Below are 27,325 nucleotides of genomic sequence, written 5' to 3'. Positions count from 1 at the left end.
TTTTTGACCCTGTATGTATAATTCTGGTCCTGTGTTGATTACAGAAAACCCCAAATGAATTAAAGTTTGTGAACCAAATTCTTGTTTTTTATTTATTTATTTTTATTAAAGATGTATGTTGTACAATCATTCTGTCCCAGAAAAAGAAAAGATTAAAGAAATGATTGAAAGCCCAATATTGCCATGATATTCATGTCCATGATGAGTGTAAACTTCCAACTGCAACTGTTATGTGAACTGCTTTATCAGACCAAGCTGTACATCTGTAATTGTGCAAGCCTTGCCGGTGTGGTTATACATTAGCATTACCTGCTTTGTAAAAGGTATAATGGGAAAAATATGAATATCCTGAAATGAATAGGACTTCTACACTTGTGGCAAAAGTAAACATCCCATACAAAGATGCATATGACTTAAAATAGAATTTATTAATTTATACTTTTACATACATTCTGTAGACAAAATTTCCATGCCATCTTGACCCCCCAGCCTTTGCATGTCATTTACTTGCTGGCATATGCAATAATCTGCTCCTGTGGACATAAAAAACAAAATAAATACCTAAAAATATATAATGATTATAAAATTAATCATTGGTCAGTCATACTGCACATGCAATTTACAAAACTAAGAATTTTTTTCCCTGTTGGAAGTTGAAGGAAAATTATAGGTAGGAAAAACAAAAACAAACAAAAACCCTTAAGCATCTACTATGTGTGAGATCGCCTCAAAGACTCCCAGGACAAGCCTTTACAAGAAGATATGGTCTTGTTGGTAGATTCTGCTTAGTAAAGGAATCGGGCTGTTTCATATGAGCAGCCTGTAATAAAAGGAGTGTGAAAACACAAGCCAATACCGCTTGTGTACAGGCGTGCAACCCCACCCACACTTTCAGTAACAGTAAATTTGATGCTAAACTTAGCTGTAGTAGTAGCTCTTGACCATGTAAATTACAGACACAGTTCAGTGTATAAAAGCATGTAATCAGAGGACAAGATGGGGGACCAGGTCAGAGAGGCGGGGAGAGGGGGAGATCTCAGAGGAAGCAAAATAAGGACCCCAATTTAAGTAATCCAAAGTAGAATTTAGTCGCAGTGAGATGAGAGTCAGAGATGACAGCACCACCTTTCATATTAGAATCATTTTGAGACAATGTGCTGGACAGGAGAACACAAAAAGCTGTGCAAGGGGTTCTTACTTTGAGAGGTGGCAGTGCGTTAGTGGCCTGGAGGCCAAAGGTTCTCAGCAGCACCAGCGGGGCAACATTAGTGGAGTAAAGTCTCTTCATGAGATCAACGGCTGCCATCATGGGTAGATTGTGCCGCTGGCGCTCGGTTTCATACACCAGCAGGTGCTGCATCTCGCCTGGAGGCCAAAGCAAAAAATACTAATGATGTAGTCTTGTATATACAGTAAATATATAAATGTATATACAGTATGATGTATATACAGTATAAGATAATGTTGTTGTGCCTGAAACTGTGCAATAGCTATACATGTGCTACTGCAAAAGGCAGTTAACAGCATAGAAAAGCACAGATATCAAAACAAAACTTGACTTCAATATGTGGCCCTTTTTTTTTTTTTTTTTTTTTTTTTAAATGATTTCCATTTTAGGTCTTGGCAGCAGTATGAAATAAAAAAACATAAAATTAACTGGTTTGATATATAATAAAACTAAGAAGACTTTTTCCTTGTTTGAGTAATGGAAAATATCTTAAGAAACCATGCACTGAGGATTATATCTAGAAACATGCTGATCTCTCAAGTCTGAGGTCTAAGGTATGAGGTCTTAATATCAAGGCTATTCAGTAAGATAGGGGCAGCATTTCCGACCACAAACCCTCAAATGTCTTAGAACTTTCCTACAAATTTAAATGGTTATTCCTTATGCAATGTGTATGTGAGATCTGGAATAGCATCCTTGGATTTTACCTCGTACGCAGTCAATTCACAAGGACATTTCTAGCTTGGTACTATTTGTTTATGCTTATTAAATAAAAACACTATATATTTGAAACTATGAATATGTGGCACATAAAAAATGAGGGTACACAAACTGACATCTATTCCAGCTATTTGTTTTGGAACACTTACCAAGGTCTTTGCCACTGAATGCTGCTTGGCTTAGCACCTTTGTCAAACAGACCACATCCCCAAATCCTAGATTGGCACCTTGGCCTGCCAGAGGGTGTACTCTGTGTGCAGCATCTCTAAAGGAAGAGAAATAAATAAATCATTGTGTAAATCACAGACTCAATAACTGGAACCTACTAACATTTAAATTGAAAAGAACAAACACATAAATCATAAATTCATTGTGGCACACACATATCTCTAAATGGCTACAATGGGGGGAAAAAAAAAAAAAACACAAAACTTGTACACAGGCGAGTTTCAGCAAAATAATGTGGTTTGCAAAAAAAACCCACTGAACAGTTTTCACAAAGGTTTCAGATGCACGTACCCAATTAGGGCTACTCTGTGGCGGATGTACTCGGAGGCATGGCCCATTCCCAGAGGGAACATGACCCGGCTCTTAGGGCCAATAGCCGACACGCTGGGTGGAAGCTGGCGGCTGGAGGCGCCATTGGGCATGAGGACGGACAGGGCGTGGCGGAACAAAGAGCCGGCGGCCTCCACCAGGTCAGACTGATTCTCATTACTCCACTGTAGAGAGTGAAAAAACAAAATCAAACAATAAGAATGGGAAGGGACCAATTGTACATCAAACATGGGTTTTGTGCTACACAACTATCTGGCACAGAAATACTTATTGAGCATTTTATTCGTGTCCCTTTAATGAACAAAAAACCTTTGCATAGATGACACTGCAAAGTTGAATACGGAGTAATGTGATTTGTTTCTTGACACACAAAGTTAAGTAATGGGCAGCAACAGAAGGGACATGACAAACAATTGACAAAGAGGGTGATAGGTTTCCTCCTAAACCCCAACAACTCTTTACCCTATACAACCCTAGAATTACTCTAAAAATGTAGAGATAGTACTATTGTGAACGTATAATTGTTTCAACATCTATTCTTTTGCACCGCAACTCATCAGTCTTTTTGTAATTAAAAGGAAGACGCTGAACAGACCACAAATTTTTGTACATTTGGTCTAAAGAAACACAATAATGAACAACACTGGCAAGCTTCAGGTTCAATTAGCAAAACCAGTCATAAGAGCAGGCACAACTCAAGCTCACGGGCTTATGACCAGCGGCCTCGGCAAAAATAGCCAACTTGGGAATAGAGATGCGTTTCTGAACTATGAGGTGTGTATGCGCATGAGGACCAGGTTGAAGACATTAAGCACTGAGGAACAGCCAAGCCATGACTACTCTAGCATTTTCCTTGAAAGGACAATCCAAAACCGTGAAACATGAAATGGAGAGAAAACTTACAACAGACGTAGGCAAGACAACAATTCAAATTAAAGAACTCTGCTTGCAGGGATATACAAGAAATCTCCTTAACAAAGGATCCAGAGGATTCTCAAATGAACTTGGGGATGAGTGTGGACTCACAAATGCATTGTTAATAGCATCCACAAAACTCTCTTCGTCCATCTGAAGGAGATCCTCTGCATGGTGATGACTGGTGGACCAAACCAGAGAGCTCTGTGTGTCTGACAACTACATATCACACACACACAAAAAGAATGAAATCAATTAATGAATAAATGATTTTCTATTCAGCAGCTGTATAATGCAGTTAGAACTATAATCCAGCTCCAACTGCCTGACCTCATATCAATCCACCTCGTTCCACAGTCAGTAGCAGCTTACCGGCAACATTGCAATTGGCCCAGTTGGGAGGAACCTCTGCCACGCCACATTGTTTTCAGTAGGCTACGCATATGAGAAAACATAAGATGACAGAGTCAACTCAGGCGAACTGAAATACTTTAAACAAACCAAAGCACTCTGATTACAAACGAAGAACCGCACACACACAATGGAGTTTACATTCTTGCTCCCCACATACCTCGGATAAATGTAAAACTGCCACCACGGCAGACTGGTCATAATTCCACTTGATGGTGGGAATCCCTGCCTCTCTCCGTACCATGGAGTTGGGTCCATCTGCCCCAATCTGTCAGAGCAAGCAGCAAAGTACATTCTCTTTACAATACCTCTCTTATAAGGCTAACACAAGCTAACGATCGCTGCATTATTCTCACCAGCAGCTTTGTCTGCAAGGTGCATCCATTGGCTAATGTCACCTGGACCCAAGGGATGGAGTCAGTCACCTGGAAAGGCCTGGGCCAAGTGTACTTCACCACCTTCGTTCTGTACTGCACTTTGACTTGATCTAGGCAAGAAAAAAAAGGAAATATATTAGAATGTTCAAGCACTTCAGAGAACATGGATCCCAAATAATGATTTACTTGTACAAACTACACCGATCAGCAATAACATTAAAAACCACCCGTTTAATGCTGTGTAGGTCCCCCTTGTGCCGCCAAAACAGCTCCGACCCACTGTGGCACGAACTGCACAATACCTCTGAAGGTGTGCTGTGGTATCTGGCACCAAGTAGATTCTTTAAGTCCTGCAAGGTGCGAGGTGGGCTTCCATGGCTTGGACTTTTTTTGTCCAGCACATCACACAGAAGCTCGATCGGATTGAGATCTGGGGAATTTAGAAGCCAAGATAAACACATTAAGGTCTTCGTTCAGGAATGGTTTGAGGAACATGACAATTTTTTGCAGTGTGTTAGGGCGCATTATCCTGCTGAAAAAGGCCAATGCCATTAGGGAATACTGTCGCAATGAAGAGGTGTACTTGGTCTGCAACAATAATTAGGTAGGTGGTGCGTTTCAAAGTAACATCCACATGAATGGCAGGACACAAGGTTTCCCAGAAGAACATTGCCCAGACCATCACACTTCCTCCACCGGCTTGCCTTCATCCCATAGTGCATCCGGGTACCATCTCTTCCCCAGGTAAGCCCCACAAACGCATCCGGCCGTCCATATAAAAGAAAACTTGATTCATCAAACCAGGCCATCTTCTTTTATTTCTGATGCTCATGTACCCATTGTAGCTGCTTTCGGCGGTGGATGGGGTCAGCATGGGCACTCAGCATGCGGCTACGTAGCCCCATACACAGCAAGCTGTGATGCACTGTGTTCTGACACCTTTCTATCATAGCTCTTCTGTGGGATCGAACCATACAGGCTTGCCTTCACTCCCCACACACATCATTGAGCCTTACGCACCCCTGACCCTGTCACCGGTTCGCCTTGCTTGGACCACTGCATACCAGAAACACCCCACAAGACCTGCTGTTTTAGAGATTCTCGGAGATCTTTAGATACTTATGCTTGCCCATTTTTCCTGCTTTGAAGACACCAACTTTGAGAACTGACTGTTCACTTGCTGCCTAATATATCCCACCCCCTGACAGGTCCCACTGTAACAAGACAGTCAATGTTATTCACTTCACCTGTCAGTAGTTTTAATGTTATGGCTGATCGGTGTATAGTCTGGGTTAAAAGAAAAGAAAGAAAGAGAGAGAGAGAGAGAGAGAGAGAGAGAACATAACACATTTCCCAAAACATAATTAAGCATCATGCAAAATACAAGACACAAACCCCAAAACCTTAAGGCAAACACATCAAAACCTTCTCTTCTCAAGCAGCAGAAAATAGAAAAGCTAACAACCATTTGCATTTGGAGACTATCCGGTCCGCTAAACTGAACACTAGTGACAAATATTGGCTGCTTATTATGATTACAGAGAAGTCATCCAAAGCTAGTGGTGGCCAACAGAGCCAGGTTAAAACTAGTCTATATACTGAAAAAGAAAGGTCCGCTTGCACGTGAACAGACACGTGTTGCCACATCTACCGAGTGCAAAATATATATATCTTTTCAAAAGGCACGACAAAGCAGGGTGAAGATTTCATTTGCAGAGGATGAGAGCTGCTTGGCTAATTGCAACAATTTGTTGCACCTAAATACCATCAGCGCTCGGAGCTTGCGAGATGCTCCAGTGTGAAATGTGGTTTTTGAATGGGTCAGTAGACTACTGCACGTGTCTGCATGTCTCGTGGAAACTCTATTTCTCATGGAAACTGTAACTCTAATCATGTGCTACATGATTGAAATAGCAGAGAAACATGAGCCCATCAAAGAGCCTAGGTTCTTAAAAAATCCAAAAGGAAAAAGTACAAATAAACAAAAGCACCGGGCAGGAAGGAGCAGTTTGTGGCGACACCACGTGCCAGGGCAGCCGTAGAACCAACTGGATGCACTCCAGGCTCTGGTTCACAGGCCCCGTTAAGCACCACGGGAAGCTCTCGAGAGCAGAAGAAAAAAAACAGCAATAAACAGCAAGCACCACCATGCAGTCAGTGGAAAACTACAGTGGAAAGGCTACAGAGTAACAGCAGCCACAAATCAAAAACCAAGTGGTAGAAAAACAATATTTACAATATCAGTTTGTAACTGATGTTGACAGGACACCAATTTTATTCTGAAGTGTTGGTTTATGTGCCTAATCAAATCCAAGGCTAAGCTGTCCATCTACAGTCCACTGCAAATCTATTGGAACGGCAAGCCCAATTCAACTGCTGCGCTATACACCAAAGACATTTGGGGATGTGTGAGGTCAAAAGAAGGATATGAGAAGAGAGTTTAGAATTTCAGCTTTTATTTCCTGGTATTTACATCATGACATGATAAACAACATGAAACACAGAACCCATTTATTAGGCAAGCAAAAGTATAGGGACAGATAAGTGTTGAAGTTAAAGTATTTAACACTTAATATTTGGTTGCATAACCCTTATTTGCAATAACTGCATCAAGCCTGCAACTCACTGACATCACCAAATTGTTGGTTTCTTATTAAGTGATGTTTTTCCAGGCTTTTAATGAAGCCTCATTCAGCTGTTTGTTTCTGGAGGTTTCTTCCTGCAGTCTCCTCTTCAGGAGGTGAAATGCATGCTCGGTTGGGTTAAGGTCTGGTGATTGACTTGGCCAGTCTAAAATATGGAAGTTTTTGAAGTCCTTTAAGTCCTTTATTGTTTTGGCAGTGTGTTTTGGATCATTGTCTTGCTGCATGATGAAGTTCTTCCCAATTAATCTGGACACATTTCTCTGTGAATTGGCAGATAAAATGTTCCTGTAAACTTCCGAATTCATTCTGCTGCTACCATCATGAGTTACATCATCAATAAAGATTAGTGAGCCTGTTCCAGAAGCAGCAATGCAAACCCAAGCCATGACACGACCTCCACCATGTTTCACAAATGAGCTTGTGTGTTTTGAATCATGAGCAGATCCTTTCTTTCTCCACACTTTGGCAGAGGTTAATCTTGGTTCCAGAACTTGTTACTGTATTGATTTGCAAATTCCAATCTGGCTTTTTGACTTGTACTGCTGATGAATGGTTTGCATCTTGTGGTATGGCCTCTATATTTCTGTTCTCAAAGTCTTCTTCAAACGGTGGTTTGTGATACACCCATGCCCTGTGGAGGTTGTTGATGCTATTCACTGCTGTTTTGGGGTTTTTTTTTCTTTTCAAAGCTCTCACAATGTTTCTGTCATCAGCTGTATTCCTTGGCCAATCCATTCTTTGTCTGTTGCCAAGTACACCAGTGATTTCTTTCTTTTTCAAGACATTTCACATTGTTGTATTGTCTATGCTGTATGACTGTTTGAGCAATGCCTCTGATTGATTTTCCCTCTTTTCTCATCTTCAAAATGGCTTGCTTTTCTCCTATAGACAGCTCTCTGATCTTCATGTTGGCCCAACATGAACAAATGCAGTCTTCACAGGTGAAACTGAGGGCTAAATCCAAGAGTAGATGTTCAAACCTATTTATTACTTAAACAATCAATCTAACAGGACACACTTGGGTAACAAGAAACACCTGTCAGTCACATGTTCAAATATTTTTGCTCACCTACAAATCGGGTGGTCTGATACAAAATGTGCTACGTTCTACGTCATTTAACAGATCTAAGTATTTAATACCAGGAAATAAAAGCTGAAATTCTAAACTCTCTTCTCATATTCATCTTTTGATCTCAAACCCAAATGTTTTCAGTCTACAGCAAAAACAACTGATTTGGCCTTGGCGTTCCAATAGTTTCAGAGGGGACTGTATGTTACATTTGCTCATTTGGCTGACACTTTTATCCACAGCATTTTTTAAAACTGAGCCAGGATACAACACAGCAATTAAGCGCTAAGGGTCTTTGCTCAAGGACACAGTGGTAGCAGGTTGGCAATGCCAGGAACTCTCAACCTTTGGCTCAGTAGCCTAAAGCCATTAACCACTGAGCCAACACTTCCCCAAATTCACAAAACCAAACATAATTAACAGCGATTAATCAAAGATTTATACAAACAAACAAATAAATAAATAAATAAATAGGTTACCAGACAGTGTCTGCAGCTGCTTGGTAAGAGCGGCCACAATGACGTCATTCTCTACAATGTATGCCATCTCGTCCTGCAGATTCTCCTTATCGAACGTGATCAGGGCGTCAGAACAAGCATCCCAAACCTAAAGCAAAAGTCCAAATAGTTGTTATGCTAAATGTCACTCAGGTCCTATTTCTGGAATTCCAAAAGCATGGGCTACGCTAAACTAGAACACATCAAAGCTGTTCAACTACAGCCTAGAGTCCAGCCAAAAACACCAAGCATACGGGAATCTGAGTTTGGCAAAAAACCATCAACACCAAATAAGTTACTTGGTTAAATTGGAAAGTACTCTGAGGCAAAGAAATATCAAACAATTCTTTATGTGGGTTTACACCTATATTTATAGTCAGGCAGGTAGTAAATAATGAATATGTGAACATTGTTCTCAAGCCGACTTTTCTGTTTGCTGCAGTTTTTAAACGATGGATTGCTTTTTAGTCTGTAAAATATTATTTTTGCTTTTACACACACATGATTTAGGTGTTGAAACTGTTGCTCTTTAAAGACCTCAACAAACTTGTTACTAAGGTGGCAGTGAATGGATTTTTTTTTTGCAAAGGATTTTATCTTTTTAGTCATAAAGCACTTGGGATATGCCCATACTAAAACCACTAACAGTGTTGGGTTTGCACTTTTTCAAACACGGTTGGGTGGACGATTTAAAACGTGACCAAACCCAGAATTACAAGGATTTTACACGTAGGAAAAACTGTGCTGTTGATAACTCTCATGCTGCTGTGTGTTGCTATGTACTTTTAGTCAGTGCCATCGTTAACAACGAGCATTTTCAGCTATTGTTGCTCCAGAGATACCAGAAAAGGTACAAGCCACTTTGGTTATCTGATAACTCCGGAGGGAACCTCCAAAACTTTAAAATACACTTTCTGGTAGCTGGCATTTCCCAAACCCATTTTGGTCTTTTTTCCCCTCTAACCACTTGGTCTTAATTGGAGGGTGAAAGGGAATCTTGTTAGGTTGACCTCAGTCCATTGCAATTCTTTCCCTTGTTTGAACATAAACACATACACAAGACAGAAAAGAGCGAGGTTATGGGGTGCAGAAAAGGTACAGCGAGTGAGGGATACCATATAGTGGCCTCTTATGACAACCCTTCTCTTGCCCAGAAACCACAGGATTTCTTTTCGCCTGGAGGATGGCCACATCTTACGAGGTGGACCCGCATATCTAGAAGAGTGTAGAAACCAAGGGTGCTTTTCTGGTGACCTCTGGGCTCTCCGCAGCTTTTTTCCCCTCTAGACCCTGTTTTCCCAATGTAGTCTCCTAATTAGTAGACAGGGAACTAGCCACTAGTTTAATTTGCCATGATTTATTGTGACAGCACATTAAATGTAAGGCCTGCTGCATTAAGGCAATACAAATTTTGTGGACTATCTTATAATCACATTATAGTACATTTTACAAGAACTTCAAACTTTGTTTTTGACTTGATGCCCAAACAGAAAACTTTGTGTGCCTTAATTTCATGTGAAGAACATAAATGTGAAATAATTATGTTTATTTCAGCTTCGCATTATTTTAATTGCAACTCCTGAAAATGTGTGTCATACCCTTTCAATTAATAACTCTTATTATTATAAGTACAGTAAGACCACATTTATGTTTGGTCACATAATGCTGGGTCACTTCTTTGTCAAGTGGCTCATTTCAAAGTTGGAACAGGTGGAAAAAGAAAAGGGGGGGGGGGACAACAACAAAAAAAAAACAAACAAAAAAAAGAGTTTCTCACCACTGTAAGAACTCATTGTAAAGAACCCAGAATGTTTCATCAATATGGTATATATTGATTTAATTTTTTGTAACATTTTCACACACTCATTTTGTTTACATTGATTCGGTCAGATCGTACACAAACCTGCATTTTTTGATAGGGTTTGCATCTCAGATTGACTATATGATCCCAAGCTCCAAGACCTGTTATATAAAAAGACATAAGCTGAGTCACTGCATGAGTAAGAATTCACATGATTTAGTAAAACAATCAGGCTTTGCCAAATGCTGACTCGATCACACCTACACATGTGAGTTAATCTGTTAAATGACTTTTCCATGCACTGTAGTTAAGCCACTGTTTTAAAATGAGATGACAAATCTGAGTTGGGGCAAGCCAGAAGGATTAAAACACAATGAGCCTGTTGTTTTTTAGGTCAGAATGCAAAGAAGAAAAACACTGCATCATACCATGATTAATTATTGTCATTATGTGTTTCAACAAATTTAATCTGTATTTACGAGCATTTCCTAAATCAGTCATACTGATTTACAAATACAAACACAATTTAAAAACTCTGTAATATGCTGTATTTCTGGTTTTAAAATGACTCTTACTTAAAGCAGACAAATCATACTGTCCACATATACTGCACATTCACTCAAATTGCCACAAACAAGCCACTTTGAATATTGCAATGGAACAAAATGAATAGGCACAATGGACATCCAAATTTCAGAATGTGCCGTGTGCAAGTCTCCTTTATCCTTTGACCTACTTCCTGTTGAATCTTCTATCCACAAGCATTGCTGCAAATAGGCTTAATGACAGCGTCCTCTCTATGAGCTTTGCTATGATTGGAGCAGATGTACTTTCTTCCTGCTGGGAGCCCTTTCACTGTATAATGCCCCTCAATTAAGCAGAGAGCTGCCTCTAAATGAACCCTTACATGGTTCATCATGCGCTAAGAAAGATACATGGCCAGTTATGGTGCGGTGCAGGATGACTCAATTTAAGGCTTGCCACTATGGCAAAAAATATCTATATAATGTCATGATATGTAAAGAGACACTATACATGGCTATAGTTAGTTGTCCTGAGGTTTGCTGACAAGCTGAAAGCAACACAATGCATCAACAAAACAGCTGTACCACATTCTAAAACATCTACGGAAAAACTGAGTTAATTTTCTGTTTACAAAAAAATTTAACAAGGATTACATCATTCAGACCTGACGCACATCAGAAGACTCGGCTAAAGTTGTGCTTTCCGTCATTGTATGGCAAATTCAGCAATTTGGTCTCAATGCTTAGTATAAACTTATGTACATTTTTTAAAAAATATTTGTTTGTTTGACATTTTGTATAATTTTGAGTTATTTTGTCCGAGTCTGTTATGTCACTCAGGCAGGCAAGCCATGATGTGTACACTTACAGCTGTAAAACATCAGTGTGTGAAATAGACATGCACTTTACTTGACAAATCACATCATGCCAATCCACAGTATGCAATAAGAAAAAAAAAATCAATTATTTCAACCATTTGATATTTATTATAAGTACCCAACCGAAATAAGAACATTTCTACTGAATAATATGGAGCTATTAAGCTGTCTGAATACTGACTACATAATATTAAATGTGCTGATAGTCTTGGTTACTATAAATTTTAGCTGGATCCATGGTTTGATTGGGGGCCTTGTTGTCCATCTCCTTTAGCATCTGCTGACTCATAAGTCAGCATTTATTTAAACAACAAACACAAGGCTATGCACTACCGCACTCTGCAGGCCTGCTCTGTGAGTTTGCGTGGTCTACCTCTTCGTGGCTGAACTGTTCTCCTAGATGCTTCCATGTCTCAATAATAACACTCACAGTTGACCGGTGCAGATCTAGCAGGGCAGAAATCTCATCAACTGACTTGTGGGAAAGGTGGCATCCTGTGAGATGACAATGCCAAGTCCTGAGCTCTTCAGTATGACCCAATCTGCTGCCGATGTCTGTGTATGGACATTGCATGTCTATGTGGTTGATTTTATGCATCTGTTAGTAATGGGCGTGGCTGAAACTCAATAATTAGGATGGGTTTCGACATACTTTTGGGCATATAGTGTATATTAAGACAAATGTCTAATCCTCACTCTAGTTTTACACATGCACATATCACTTAAAGAGATTGCCAATCATCAAGAAATTTAAACTTAAACTCCTTGTACCATGGTATGAGAGTTCACAAGAATCTGTGCTTGGAGTTCAATCTGTTGTCCGTCTCCCTCTCTCTCTCGTTCTCCCTGTGACAAACACTCAACCCGAGTGAGATTTATTCAGACACCTCTGATCCACACTTGACATACTGAGAGTTCCAGTGCACTGCCAGGAACAGAACAAGCTTTAGATGTAATAACACACACCACAACAAAATGATGTCTATGATATAGTGAGCCTGCCATCATCCTGGACTGAACCTGGATTGCTGAAGATTGGAAAAAGACCAGTTGACCTTTTTCCAATCTTCAACTGTGCAGTTTCTGTGAACCTGTGCCAATTGTAGCCTTGGGTTTTTGTTCTTGGCTGACAGGAGTGGAACCTGATGTGGTCTTCTGCTGTTGTAGACAATCTGTCTCAAGGTAGGGTATGTTATGCATGCTGAGATGCTTTTCTGCTCCGAACAGGTGTAAAGCCTGGTTATTTTAGTCATCATAGCATTCCAGTCATCACAAACCAGACTGGCCATTCTCCTTTGACCTCTCTCATCAACAAGGCAACTGTAGAACTGCTGCTCACTGGATGGGTTCCCCCCCATATCATTCTGTGTAAACTCTAGAGACTGTTGTGAGTGAAAATCCCAGCAGATCAGCAATCTCTGAAATATTCTAATCAGCCTTTCTGATGCCAACAACCATGCACAGAGTCAGTGAGATCACATTCCCTCACTTCGCCCCCCGATTCTGATGTGAACATAAACTGAAGCGCCGATAACTGCAGGTATACAAGTGCTCCTATTAAAGTGGATGGTGAGCGAATGTAATGAGAGAATTACACAAAATTGTCTAACCCAGTCAAACTGAAATGAAGGAGATGTCTACTAGACTCATAGGTATTATAGATGTCTGCCCAACACGGCCTGAACAGAGGATTTAATACCAGCAAAGGTTTAAAACCAGGTGTGCTGAGGTGTAATATACCACTGAGGAGTGTTGCTGAGCCCGGGCTGATAGAGCTGACACGGGTGCTGTAAACCTCTGGCACCTTGTCCATCTCTTTCTTTGGGCCAGCTTCCAGTAAAAGAATCTTTCTGCCTTGCAAATTCGGATCACAGCCTGAGGAAACAAAAACACAAAGAAAAAAACCTTGTAAGATTCTACAGGGTGTCCCAAAAGTCTCCATACATAGGAGAAATTAACACACACAAACATACATACATAAAATATAGATTTTTCAGATAGCCTTCAAGAATGCCTTTGACAATAGAAGAACGTATTGAAATCATTCTCATGGCTAGAAAGCTGTTGCAAGGCTGCGATAGACTTTAACAGCTAACATAGCAACAACACACACAACACTGTTTGAAAAGACTGGAAGTGTTGCGGACCAACCGAGGAGTGGACATCCACAAACATCCACTGACTTTTGGGACACCTTGTATTATTCATAGTTTGACTGAGTGCTTTGAAGATTTCATGAGGGAGGAAGTGTGTTAGCTGAAGGGATAACAGACAGAAGAACTATCATACACTTGTTTCTGGTTAAATTCATGGAAATTAAGTTATTAAACAATTTATAAGTTATCAATCAAGTTATTATCACTCACATTGCTAAACTTTTTGTTTTTAATCCATGGTTTTCATTTTGGATCCAATGTTTCATTATTCATTTTGTCATATCATTTACTGGATTTTTGAGGCTGAAAATTTGCTCTTATTCCACACAATTACAGCATTAGCTACAACAAAAAAGTTTCTGTTGACGAAGTGTATCTCACTATTTTTGACACCTCTTTTCTCCAACTACTTTTAAAGAATTTATATTCTCTTAAAGTCCCAGTGAAGTGCCTTAAAACATGCATCGTCATTCGATGTGTTGACTTAATTTCCACAGAAACAGGAAGTCAGGGTGGGAAGACAGCCTCATACTTTTTAAACATTCAATAGTATTTAAATATGGATAAAAGGACTCACAGCCCAGGCTAAGCTGCACTTGACAGTTACCCTGCATCCCAATTCGCCTACTTATTCTATGTACTAAAAGTATGTACTCTTTTTGTGTAGTAAGAGTATGCAAATACTGGGACGTACTAACATGTCATGTAATGGAAGAGAGCGTTGTTGCCCAGAAGAGAACACCGTCACTGTAAAAAACTCTGTTGCATTTAAGCTTTCTTCAATCATATTCCTTTACATACATACATATATACACACACACACACACATATATATATATATAAAAATAATTATACATTTTAATTTATTTATGTATCCATTGATTTATTTTTCCACATTGCATATCTCTCTAAAATGTGTGCTTGAACTCGCAAAACCAAACGTCACAAAACTTTCTCCCTTGCACATGGAATTGTGGGCAATATTATCTGAAAAAAAAGTGTCCACGGATCCACACTACCAGAAACAGTAGACCATCCGGGTACCTTTAGTATACTTGTTTCAACATACTACCATTTGCGACACACTAATTCTCATCTGGGATACTATTTAGGATGGATAGTATGCGAATTGGGATGCAAGGAATGTACCATGGATTTTTATAACGCCGGAGGAGGGGCACTTCAGATTCTAGACAGCATTTAATTGGACAGAAAATCTGTCGAGAAGCTGAAGTGCAGAACGATGTCATTAAAACTGTTGACCCGTATTGGTGGTAGAGAGACTGTAAATTATGAATGCATATATATCTTCTAAATGTGAATTTTGTCATTGTTTTTGAGCACACTAGCTTATAGATAACCTTAAGGCCAACATATTCATACTAAAAGCCACAAAACTTCATTTTGATTTCATGGGGATTTTAAAGGCGGCATACTTTGAGTGGTTTCTGTGTCACAAACTGATGGACACAGGATGGAGAAGTCGTTGAGGCATCATTTAGGACGCACCTATAGTCTTATATCACTGTTGCTTACTAAGAGCAGTGGTTCTCAACCCCGGGGGCACAGAGAGATCGGGGGGGGCTCAAATTGTTTTCAAGAAAAGAAAAAAAAAAAAAAAAAAAAAACACAGACAGGACATCGTTTGGGTACTCGAGGTATTTAATTGCTTTCCAAATAGAATGTGCATAAATGAAAAACCCTGTGTTCCCTCTCCCTCTGTATTTTCCTTTTGCTGGGGAGAGGTGGAGATTAGCCCGTCTTTTATCTAGCTGTCAGTGCAGACCAGTGTTGCCAACTTAGCAACGTTTCAAACCCCTTTAGTGATTTTTATTTGCAAAAAATGCACCTAGTGACAAATCCAGCGACTTTTTGGAAAAACCTTTCCAAATATCTCCAGTACTGTCCTTCGAGCGCGAGGTCTTGCTTTCCCACTGCACACGCCTCTCTCTGCGTCTGCTCTGTTCAGTGAGTGTCTGAGAACCGGAGATTTAACAATGTCATGGATAACGAGACGCGCCCTTCCTCCCAATTTACATCATTCGTATGCAAATGTTTTTAGAATACAAGACGAATGTAATGCAACATGTTTTACATTTTAAATAGTACACGTTATTACAGCCTAGTTTTCTTGTTCAAAGTAGTTATAATGTTCAGAAACATTTTTGATCATTCACTTTCCATACCTGTCCATTACATAGTTTTATGAAAGTTGTAAAAAAAAAAAAATCATAAACGTTATGAAAGGTAATTTTAAAAAGTACAAAAACACAAAAGGAAAAAAATCTATCTATTGATATATTTATCTATCAAAAACAGATTATAGATTAGGCTATATATAGGTAGATTTTTATATTCAATATAGATAATTAGGGCACAGGGGCAGTGGTGGCTTGGCAGTTAAGGCTCTGGGTTACTGATCGGAAGGTTAGGGGTTCAAGCCCCAGCACTGCCAAGGTGCCACTGTTGGGCCCTTGAGCAAGGCCCTTAACCCTCTCTGCTCCAGGGGCGCTGTATCATGGCTGACCCTGCGCTCTGACCCCAGCTTCCTGACAGGCTGGGGTATGCGAAGAAATCAATTTCATTGTGCTCTACTGTATATGAGACCAATAAAGACTCATTATCATTATACCTGTTCTCCTCTAATGGGGGGCACGACACCACATGATGGGGGAGGCTTGGGGGGGGCTTTAGTTACAAAAGGTTGAGAACCTCTGCCTTAAAGCAATTACAAGTCTCTTATAAGTTACTTCAAAGACCTGTGCATATTTGGATTTGTAAAAATTGGCACTTTTTTCTGCATGGTAAATCTGTGCCCATTGCAGTTTTGCTGGTAGAAGGGAGAGGGTTGTTTCTGGTGAAACTATTTATCCAGGGTGACATTTGGTAAGAGGTTACTTGGCTTTTCATCAGAGCTGGATGTTGATTGCCCCTTGGGGTATGTGTTTTTTCACCCCAGGACCCCAGTGTGTTTTCACTGAAACCACAATTGCAGCTTTAACATGTAAAGCCACTCATTCGCTGCCTAAACTAAAAACTTCCACCCAGCTAAATGAGCACTTCATGTTGAGAAAGGCTGTAGTCAGAGAGAAGTGAAGGAGGAAATGAACATTTTTGACCAAACTGTACTCAAGCCAATCACAAGATACATCACACAGAGAGGGACGGAGCATGAATTGGCTGTTTTGCGGAAACTCACCTAGCGAGCATGCCATAGCAGTCCCCACCATTCCTCCACCCGATATGATGATGTCGTACACATCGTTTCCCTCCTCTCCATGCTGAGAGGACGAGTGTCCTGTGCTGAACGCCCTCAGACTCTTCACACTCCAACACTGGCGTCCCACCACAGCTGCAGCCTGCTTCACTTTCGCCAAAGCAAACATTTCGAGATACTAAGCACGCGTTAAACCACACAGTCTGGTCGTTTGAAAACGCTATCCTGTGGAAAACAAAGCAATTCTCCTTCAAGCCGCCATGTTATTGACAATAACTCAATGTTTTCCCTCATCGAGCCATGTTGATACAAGCGCTCACGTAAAAGTCCACCACTTCCTGTTTTACGAGTTAATTATTTTAAGAGCCAAGGAATTTTTCAAGGAAGTCCTTTCAGTGGACATATAAAAATTTTATGAATGGCTATCGTGAACGATCAAGGATGACCCAATATTATGCTCGTGTGAAACCTGTGGGGAAACTTGCGCCATCTGCAATAACAAACTTATTATGTTTAGCGCCATCATGCGGTCTGGAGGAAAAGCGCAGTGCAGAACGTGAAGGAGGTTCCGAAGAGCATTGCTGGTGATTACTGCGTTTGAGACTCAGCCAGTTGAGATCTTTTGGAAGACATGAGATGTGAAATATAAACCCATTTGGTTAGTGTGTGTTCTATGACTGCATCGTGCAGACCCGCCGCTTCGACTCAGATGTCGCCGGTGAGAAGACTGAAATAAACTGACTGAAATAAATTGCTTTAGAATCTCTTAGTATAAATGAATACTCATTATAAAATATTTTTGCCCAAATTGTAAGGATACGTGAATGCTTTGCATTTGGATGTGGACATTGCTTGTTTCTGCAAGATTTCCGCAAAAAATGGTGTGTTGTGTGTCAGCGTCGTGGTTGCCATAGTAACGGTAGCCACCTTGTCTTTCACTTGAGAAAATGTAACTCACGAAGCATGTATGTCGAATCTTTTCTGGTGAAAATCTTCTGATCGATCTGCTAACTGCTAAAATTTTTTTAACCCAGATAATGGCATTACTTAAACTACACGTCGTGCATTTTATTAGATACTAAGCCATATGTCAATCTGTTGATTCTCTCTACGCCATCTTTCTATTTTTCTACTTGATTATTTATTTCTGCACAGCACCGACATGGTAGTGAGCATGATAATCAGATCAGACCCAGCCATGGTGCAGGTATGAACAGATCAGACCCAGCCATGGTGCAGGTACGAACAGATCAGATCAAACCGTGGTGCAGGTGCGAACAGATCAGATCAAATAGTGGCGCAGCTACTAACACATCAGGTCCAGTAGTGGTACAGATACGAACAGATCAGATCAAACAGTGGTGCAGGTACAAACAGATCAGATCCAGTGATGGTGCAGGTGCTAACACATTCGATCCAGCAGTGGTGCAAGTCAAAGAAGATAGCTAACAGCATTCTATGGTCAGAAACAGATGCTGAAAAAACACTAGAGGACTACTAAACCATGCTGTGAATGATGAGTTATAGTTCCTAAATGTGCACATGGATGGTACACCTAGGGAAATTTGTGTAATAGAGTGGACATTAACTGTAAACATTGTATAGAAAGGCCAGAAATGCTGCTGTACCTGACACTCTTGCCAGTGCCACACATGCATCTGGTCTGTGGTGGTCTCATGTTGGTACATTTCCACTGGTGGACTGTTTAGAAGAGAGTTGTCCATAAACACAGTCAGTAATTGTGTACCTACAAAATGGACAGGTATGCTCGGTGTGCGTGATAAAATTTCCAACGAGTGTTTGAGGTTATAAAGTACATTTAGTTATATTTTGATGCACTTCCAAAAAATTAAAAGTATAAAGTTTTTTTGCTTCCTGTATTTTAGTTGCATCTTTGCATATGCACCTGCTGCTGCTTTCCAGGCCCCTTAGGTTTTTCTGCTATAAAATCTAACATGTAGCTCTCCTCCTCATCTTCCCAGACCTTTGCCCCCTTAGAGGATTCTGAGTGTGAAACAATAGATGATAAGGAAGTCAGAATGCGAGCTTCAGAAAACCTTCAGTCCTTCCTAGAGGACAGGGATAAGTCTGACATCCTTCTGGAGCATTTAGAGGCTCTGAAAGCTTCACACCGACAACAACTCGAGCAGATCAAGCTGCAGCACCAGGCTGGTCTAGAGAGCCGGACTCTACAGAACTCACTGCTCTACACAAACTTTAACACTCCACTGAAGACCAACAGACCACAGGGAAATCTCCATAGTGATGAAGGCAACACCAAAAGCAGGGGAAGTATTTACCTGTAAGTTCTAGTTATTCCGATTACAGGACTGGCTTGTTACAGATATTAGCACGGGATCATTTGTTTGGTAATACCCATTAACTCTCACATTCTGTTCACCAGTTAGCTGTTTAAAAGTCCACAAACACATTGTATCATAGTCTTAATAACTATTTCAAATAGACAAACAAAACTCCTTCACATACTTTAAATGCTTTATTTCACGTCGTTACTGTCTGGTAGAAATGAACATAATTTCATTAATATAAATATGATTTTGAGGCATGAGTTTAAAATGACTTCTTGTTCAGGTTTAATAGACCACAGAGATTTTCCTCCACACCTGACCTGAGCTCCAAGATGAGCCATCACAAGCCTCTTAACTCTTCTGGAACCTTGAGATCTACCATGACCCATTCACAAGATCCCTGCAGAAAAACACACCTCTGTGCCAAAGAGCCTAAACAAGTCAGAGTTGACAAAGAAGAACTGGACTGGGATGAGTGTCAGAAAAAGTTTCGAGTATCACCTGTACCAGAACACATCTTCAAGCTCCTTTATGACGATATTGTACAGGAGCAGGAACGTGTGAGGAAGGAGGGACGGCAGCAGAGGAAAGAGTTCCTTTTATCCATTCAGAAGCCATTTAGGTTTCACCAAAGGGAGGAGACTAGGGGCAGGCGAAAGCCAGAGACCAGTGCTGATAAACTGAGTGAAAACAAAAAGGATGATGAAAAGAGGAGATGCATACTTAAAGCTGTCACAGACCCAGCAATCTCTGAACAATTGAAAGGTGTTTTTCAGACATTTTTTTCTACCTTATATATATATATATATATATATATATATATATATATATATATATATATAAAGAGAGAGAGAGAGAGAGAGAGAGATAACTTTGGATTATGCTTAGTTTATAATTTATGGTCACTTTCCTAATTATATAATACCAAAATGATTCATGTTTACCTATCTTTAAATGATTGGTTCTCAGCCTCATTATTATAAACCCTTATCTTCCATTATCATCATTTTAGAAAAGGAGCACCAGAGGAAGATCCGCATCCAGGCCAGGGCTCAGGAGACTTTCAGGGCCTCCTCTGCCCCCATCCAGAGCTTGAGTACCAGAGGTGAGCACCAGGTCCGTAGCTCACAGAGAACCAAGACCAAAGTACTGGCATTCTTAGCGCAGAGTCCATCCTTCAGACCAAAGACAAATGCTAAGGTGCCAGACTTTGATAAGTTGCACCAGGCCTTCCAGAAAGAGGCGATGGAGAGAACAGAAAGAAGAGAGGTCACCCTCTGCCAGCCGTTTCAGCTACGAACATCAGCTCTTCAACCACATCGCAGCAGAAGAAGTACAGACAAATCACCAGTTAGTTTAGTCATTTTCTTATTTAGCATTCGGTTTTGAATTTGATGTTTTAATGTTTCTGTTTAAATGGTTAACTCTTTGGATGGTTGATTCTGAATATATAAGTTGGCATCTAGATTGTTAACACATTTCTTAAAATTTCAATCTAAAAATATCTCAGTACTTCCCATACACAAACTGATTTAGGAAGTCTTACATTTGTGCAAACTATAGCTAATGTAAGTGTTGACAAGGGTGCTATTTTGACACATTTGGGAGCTGTTTAAAAGAAGCTGAGAATATGAGAATCAAATGTTTCATACTAAAATGCCACTTATGTTTACGAAAATAAATGCAAATTTACCAGCTAGTGCACTAGCTAACAACTAAGGTAATGTTAATGTTTAATCAGACAGTCTTGGCTACTGCTAAATAAATCTCTAAGGAAATGACGATGCAAATCAAGACCCTTAATGAGAAATTCCACTCTGTAATACATGTGAGCCAGTGTACAGGCAGTTAGCTGACTTGCTAGAGATGTTACTATGCCAGTTGTTGTTTCTTGGAGAGATATATATATATATATATATATATATATATATATATATATATATACAGTATCTCACAAAAGTGAGTACACCCCTCACATTTTTGTAAATATTTGATTATATCTTTTCATGTGACAACACTGAAGAAATGACACTTTGCTACAATGTAAAGTAGTGTGTGTACAGCTTGTGTAACAGTGTAAATTTGCTGTCCCCTCAAAATAACTCAACACACAGCCATTAATGTCTAAACCGCTGGCAACAACAGTGAGTACACCCCTAAGTGAAAATGTCCAAATTGGGCCCAAATAGCCATTTTCCCTCCCCGGTGTCATGTGATTTGTTAGTGTTGCAAGGTCTCAGGTGTGAATGGGGAGCAGGTGTGTTAAATTTGGTGTCATCACTCTCACAGTCCCTCCTACTGGTCACTGGAAGTTCAACATGGCATCTCATGTCAAAGAACTCTCTGAGGTTCTGAAAAAAAGAATTGTTGCGCTACATAAAGATGGCCTAGGCTATAAGAAGATTGCCAAGACACTGACACTGAGCTGCAGAATGGTGGACAAGACCATACAGCGGTTTAACAGGACAGGTACCACTCAGAACAGGCCTTGCCATGGTCGACCAAAGAAGTCGAGTGCACGTGCTCAGCGTCATATCCAGAGGTTGTCTTTGGGAAATAGACGTATGAGTGCTGCCAGCATTGCTGCAGAGGTTGAAGGGGAGGGGGGTCAGCCTGTCAGTGCTCAGACCATACGCCCCACACTGCATCAAATTGGTCTGCATGGCTGTCATCCCAGAAGGAAGTCTCTTCTAAAGATGATGCACAAGAAAGCCCGCAAACAGTTTGCTGAAGACATGCAGACTAAGGACATGGATTACTGGAACCATGTCTGATGAGACCAAGATAAACATATTTGGTTCTATATATATAAGGCCACTGCCTTGCTAAAGAAGCTGAGGGTGAAGGTGATGGACTGGCCAAGCATGTTTCCAGACCTAAACCCTATTGAGCATCTGTGGGGCATCCTCAAACGGAAGGTGGAGGAGCACAAGGTCTCTAACATCCACCAGCTCCATAATGTCATCATGGAGGAGTGGAAGAGGACTCCACTGGCAACCTGTGAAGCTCTGGTGAACTCCATGCCCAAGAGGGTTAAGGCAGTGCTGGAAAATAATGGTGGCCACACAAAATATTGACACTTTGGGCCCAATTTGGACATTTTCACTTAGGGGTGTACTCACTTTTGTTGCCAGTGGTTTAGACATTAATGGCTGTGTGTTGAGTTATTTTGAGGGGACAGCAAATTTACACTGTTACACAAGCTGTACACTCACTACTTTACATTGTAGCAAAGTGTCATTTCTTCAGTGTTGTCACATAAAAAGATATAATCAAACATTTACAAAAATGTGAGGGGTGTACTCACTTTTGTGAGATACTGTATATATCAAACTATATGTTAATCTACAAAGATTGTTTTTTTTATTTAACAGTGTAAAATTATATGTTCAGAGATGCTTAAAAAATTATTGTAGTTCTTTGACTGAGAAATGTGCTGTTTTTCATTTGTCATTAGAAATATACTAATACGAACATTTTGAAGAGGAGCAATTCATTTAGTGGCTTGACATCATTATCCAGAGATACTCTTCCAACTTATATGACCGATGCTGCCAGGAAAAGGTCTATGGCCATAAGGTGAGCAGACTATGGATGCAATTATAAAGTTATAAAGTTCTATAACAGCAACCCTAAAAATGGCTTTTTATTCTGGACCATTCCTAATATATTACTGTATTTGTGGCCTATAGGGTTGTTGCAGTTTGAACTATTTCTTATTTCTCTCACTTCTGATTTTTCCCCCCCTACACAATGCAGAAAGTCTCTGGAGCTGAGAGAGAGTAAGGAGCACCAAAGTGCAGAGTGGATGAAACAACACAGAATGAACTCTCAAGCCATGAGCAGAGGAGTTGTAGCACGGGCCAAGGCCATGGACCCCCACAGGAGTCTGAAAGAGGTCTTTCAGGAGAAACTCAAGCAGCACAGGCAAGTGTGCTGTATGTACACTTCTTTTGACTCCAGTGGTCATATACAGTAGAAGACATGTTTGAGATATGTCAATATGGCCACAACATTAGTTCCTAGCTTGAGCCAAAGTCTGTAGAGTCTGCTATTAAATGTAAATGTAATTTGACTAGTGTAAGAGTTCAAGAGATTCTGTGTTGATATATTAGCTCACCTTAATTTAAACAGGGCCAGTGTGATCACAGCATGGTTCTCTGTAACTAATCAGATTGCCATAGCACTGCTAGTTTCCAGACAGTATGCACTTTGAAACAAGCTTAGAGCTAATTCTGAGTTTGTCAGTGCAATCACGCTGTGATGGCATTGTAGTGAACTGTGGCCTTTGAAGGCGGGCAAAAACTCAAGTAGTGAGTAATTAGGGGGAAAAAAACACTGAGAAAATGACCCCCCGATGTGAAACGACAGCCTCCATCACTTATTCATGCATGAACCCTTTAACCCAAACAGCTTACAGCTTTGATAAGCGGAACACTCATGATAAACTGAAAATTATATATTGAACAAGACTAGTTAGAAGACAAGTGGAAAGTAAAGGTCCAGCTTTAATTGAAGCCAGCCTCAATGTAGCATAGCTGTAGTGTCTGGCTGATTTCGGTCTGGCATTGCCTGCTTCTGAGATCCCCTGCAGTTCCAGTATAAATCAAGTACAGCTTTTTCATGTCATCTTTAATGATATAATTAATACAGGACAGAACATTATATATTTTGTCTTCTAACTGCAGACAGGCTGATCAAGAAAGGGTGACAGATTATAAAAAAGAACTGAGGGAGATGAAAGCTCGGGTCTCAGCACGTCCTTACCTCTTTGAACAGGTGTCACAGGTACTCTAAATGCCATAACTAAATAATGCATGTTTAATCTGTGTACATACAGACAACCAAAAACCTGCAATTATGCTGTAGTATTTTATTTCCAGTGTGAATTTTAAAAACCCTTTCTCGTAGAGAAATGCTATGAGCGATGCCGAGCACAGATACAGAAGTACTCTAGCGCAGGAAGGACTGGATGAAAATTTTGTACGATCCACGGGAGAAACCGATGAAAGCCAATCATCAGAAAATACGGACGCTGATGGCAACAGTAATGTTGGTGATCACAACTTTGAAACTGACACTCAGCACAGGTATACAGTCAAAATATTACATATTTGTATTGTAATTGAGTGACTTAGTCCATTACCATCATTGTAATGCTGATGACATCGAGACTTATATTTCAGTTATATGTATATTAATGGATTTTAGTTCCTTTTTTATGGCCTGTAAGGAAATTAAATTTAAACACACATTAAATCTGTGTGTACACTTTTATGTAGATTTATACAGTTATACTTTTAGGGAAAGAAAGCATAAACATACAACGGTTATGATATAATACTGTATGAAAAGAGAGTTTAATAAACTGCTACCGCTGCAGGGAAAGAAGTGGGGCCAACAGCATCCGAAGTGAGGATGGAACAGAAGACGAGAGCGTGAAAACCAAAGGAAAAGGAGTCAGCTGATAGTGAGCGAGCAGTTGGTATTTGGTTAACACAGTGTGTCATGGTCAGATACAAGAACACTGGCACTTTCCTAGAATCAATTCAGTATTTCTTTTTAATGGCCTGTGTTTAAAAGTTTACATGTCATGTTTGTAAGGGATTTTTATGGGATGAATATGATTCTACGTTAACAAGATGGGTTCTGGCTGTGCAACGTGCTTATTAAGATGAAAATGTCAAAGAAAATTTGGGACTTGTGGATCTAAATTTGTTAGGGGATACAGAAAGACACTTAAAAAAAATCTTCACAAAAAAAAAAAGAACACGAATATTAAAGATTTTGTATTTGCTTGTCTTCTGTTTATTGAGCATTAAATAATATTTACGGCCACACAGATGCCACTGCATGTTTTAAAACCTGTGGTGATGGGTCTGGAAGGTTTGTACAGTGGAATATTAACAAACAGTAAACAAGGGGAAGTTTGCCCAGAGATTCAGTAAACAAACTTTCATTCCTCCCTTCTGACAGCTGCAACGTGAAGGTGATGATGATGGACAACTATACCACTGCACTACTGTACTGTAATTATTACCTATAACTGTCACAGAGGAAAGCGATGTGAATAAATACAGGAATAACAATTTGACAAAGTTCCCTTTAGGACAAGGCACATCTGAAATTCACATTGCTGAGATGTAAATCTTGGGGATGAGGTCTGGCTATTTTGAGAACCACAGCACCACTAAAGTCAACGTTGGTTATTTATCTATAATAGTAAAAGAAACCCTCATGTCACTGTGCTGCCCCAGCTGCCTGCCACATCAAAAGCTTACAGACTGTCCAGATTTACACTGAACACTCCCTCCAACCTATTTCTAAATGCCTTGGTGATAAATGTTTCATAAATTAAAAGCATAAAAGTTCCAGCCCATTGCAATGTATTTCAAAAATCTTTTGGGGTTGTTTAAATTACCTTCCATTGCAATGTAATTGGAAATAAATAAATAAATCTAGCACACTAAAGGCTTCTTTATTCTGTTTCTTTTTGGGAATAAAAGTTTATCTTTAGGGTGTTAAAATGGAGGGTTTCCCTTTCAGAAAGGGGTCCAAATAGTACCCCTTTTGGAATCTTAATGATTCTAAGGAACCCATGATAAGCCATTAAATAGAGGTTTGGAACACCCATCCATCCATCCATCTTCTACCGTTTACTCCTTCTTCAGGGTCGCAGGGGAACCTGGAGCCTATCCCAGGGAGCATCGGGCACAAGGCGGGGTACACCCTGGACATGCTGCCAGTCCATCGCAGGGCACAATCACATACACACTCACACACCCATTCGTACACTACAGGCACTTTAGACACGCCAATCAGCCTACCATGCATGTCTTTGGACTGAGGGAGGAAACCAGAGTACCCAGCGGGGAGAACATGCAAACTCCGCACACACATGGCCCCGGCGGGACTCGAACCCCGGACTCTGGAGGTGTGAGGCAAACGTGCTAACCAAATTTAAAAATTTATTCTATTGGATGAATGCATGAATACAGGTATGTACTATACTGTATAGTACATGCATAAGGAAATGTTTTTATAACTTTTACACACACTTAGACCAAAACATTAAATCTATAACCATGAACGTTTCTTGACCTTGTGCCTATTTTTTGGGGGGGGGCTTTAAGAACAATATAGAATCCATATAGATCAACATAGAATAAAGTCAATAGCTAGCCAAATAACCCCTGACGGACCATTTCTTGTGAGTGCAGCATTTAAAATATCTTGATGATATAATAACACATCTAAATTATTGAACAGATTTAAATGGAACATCAGAGATTTGCTGAACATGCTAATGTTGCATATTTTACTGACTGGCCCCGAGGAGCCGAGCGTCACACACGGTTCCATAAGCAACAGATTCAAGGTGTATCTGCGCATGCATTCAATCAAGGTGCTGTGCAGCTCGGGATCTGAGAGACATGTTTGGCCTGAATGTTTAGCATCACATGATGGAAAGTTCAAGGGCTCCTGCAAGGTCGTCATGGCAACAGTGCTCTCTCCTGCTACCCTGTCATTTCCAAGCACACTCAGTTTCCTGACAGATTGTCCCTTACGATGACAGCACTTCACTCAACCTAGCGCACGCAGTCGATTTGTCTTTTGAACTCTCTGAAGAGGAATTCCAGTTACTACACAAATAACTCTGTAACACATAATGCTCTGAAAAAACATGCAATGAACAATTAATGCAAACATGATGAGGTGTGATCTTTTGAGGTTTAACACTGATTAAAATCCATTTCTGAATTTTTACTTAAAATATGTATCAGATGTCAAGCAAAGGCAGTATTCGAAGTTCTCTGCACACACATCACTCCTGTGCATTAAGTGTGTGTGCTGCTCCTCCTTAATACAGCTACAATTCAGTTTTACAGGTTTCTGTTTGGTTACAACCCCCTTCGTCTTAATTGGGGCAAAAGTAAGGGTGAAATATTTTAACAACACAATGTCAGAGACTATATATATATATATATATATATATATATATATATATATATATATATAT

The 27,325-nt window shown here is 40.1% G+C and overlaps 2 protein-coding genes across 6 annotated transcripts; one reads left to right on the top strand and one right to left on the bottom strand.

The window, feature by feature from the left end:
• Positions 1-405: 405 nt before the first annotated feature.
• On the bottom strand, positions 406-17,547 carry coq6 (coenzyme Q6 monooxygenase). Of its 2 annotated transcripts, XM_053632777.1 has the most exons (12): positions 16,979-17,547; positions 13,364-13,498; positions 10,324-10,382; positions 8,403-8,529; positions 4,189-4,319; positions 3,993-4,100; positions 3,794-3,856; positions 3,533-3,640; positions 2,468-2,670; positions 2,098-2,213; positions 1,199-1,365; positions 406-533 (listed from the first exon to the last, which is right to left on the bottom strand). In XM_053632777.1, the coding sequence occupies exons 1-12, from the start codon at positions 17,163-17,165 to the stop codon at positions 504-506; spliced, it is 1,434 nt and encodes a 477-aa protein (XP_053488752.1). In that variant the 5' UTR covers positions 17,166-17,547; the 3' UTR covers positions 406-503. The 2 variants fall into 2 exon arrangements, with proteins under 2 accessions (XP_053488752.1, XP_053488753.1); XM_053632778.1 differs by lacking the exons at positions 8,403-8,529; positions 10,324-10,382.
• Positions 17,514-26,395, top strand: fam161b (FAM161 centrosomal protein B). Of its 4 annotated transcripts, XM_053632774.1 has the most exons (11): positions 17,739-17,877; positions 18,152-18,235; positions 18,979-19,298; positions 19,589-20,070; positions 20,318-20,655; positions 22,763-22,884; positions 23,065-23,232; positions 23,994-24,093; positions 24,217-24,395; positions 24,689-24,775; positions 25,282-26,393. In XM_053632774.1, the coding sequence occupies exons 1-10, from the start codon at positions 17,821-17,823 to the stop codon at positions 24,771-24,773; spliced, it is 1,935 nt and encodes a 644-aa protein (XP_053488749.1). In that variant the 5' UTR covers positions 17,739-17,820; the 3' UTR covers positions 24,774-24,775; positions 25,282-26,393. The 4 variants fall into 4 exon arrangements, with proteins under 4 accessions (XP_053488751.1, XP_053488750.1, XP_053488749.1 ...); XM_053632773.1 differs by having other exon boundaries at positions 23,065-23,236; positions 23,998-24,093; positions 24,689-26,395; XM_053632776.1 differs by lacking the exons at positions 17,739-17,877; positions 18,152-18,235 and adding an exon at positions 17,514-17,654 and having other exon boundaries at positions 24,689-26,393.
• The last annotated feature ends 930 nt before the right edge of the window (positions 26,396-27,325 follow it).

This window comes from Ictalurus furcatus, chromosome 9 (genome assembly GCF_023375685.1).
Source record: "Ictalurus furcatus strain D&B chromosome 9, Billie_1.0, whole genome shotgun sequence".
NCBI lineage: Eukaryota > Metazoa > Chordata > Actinopteri > Siluriformes > Ictaluridae > Ictalurus > Ictalurus furcatus.
Note: the sequence above shows the minus strand (reverse complement) of the source record. Positions and strands in the feature narration are given on the sequence as shown.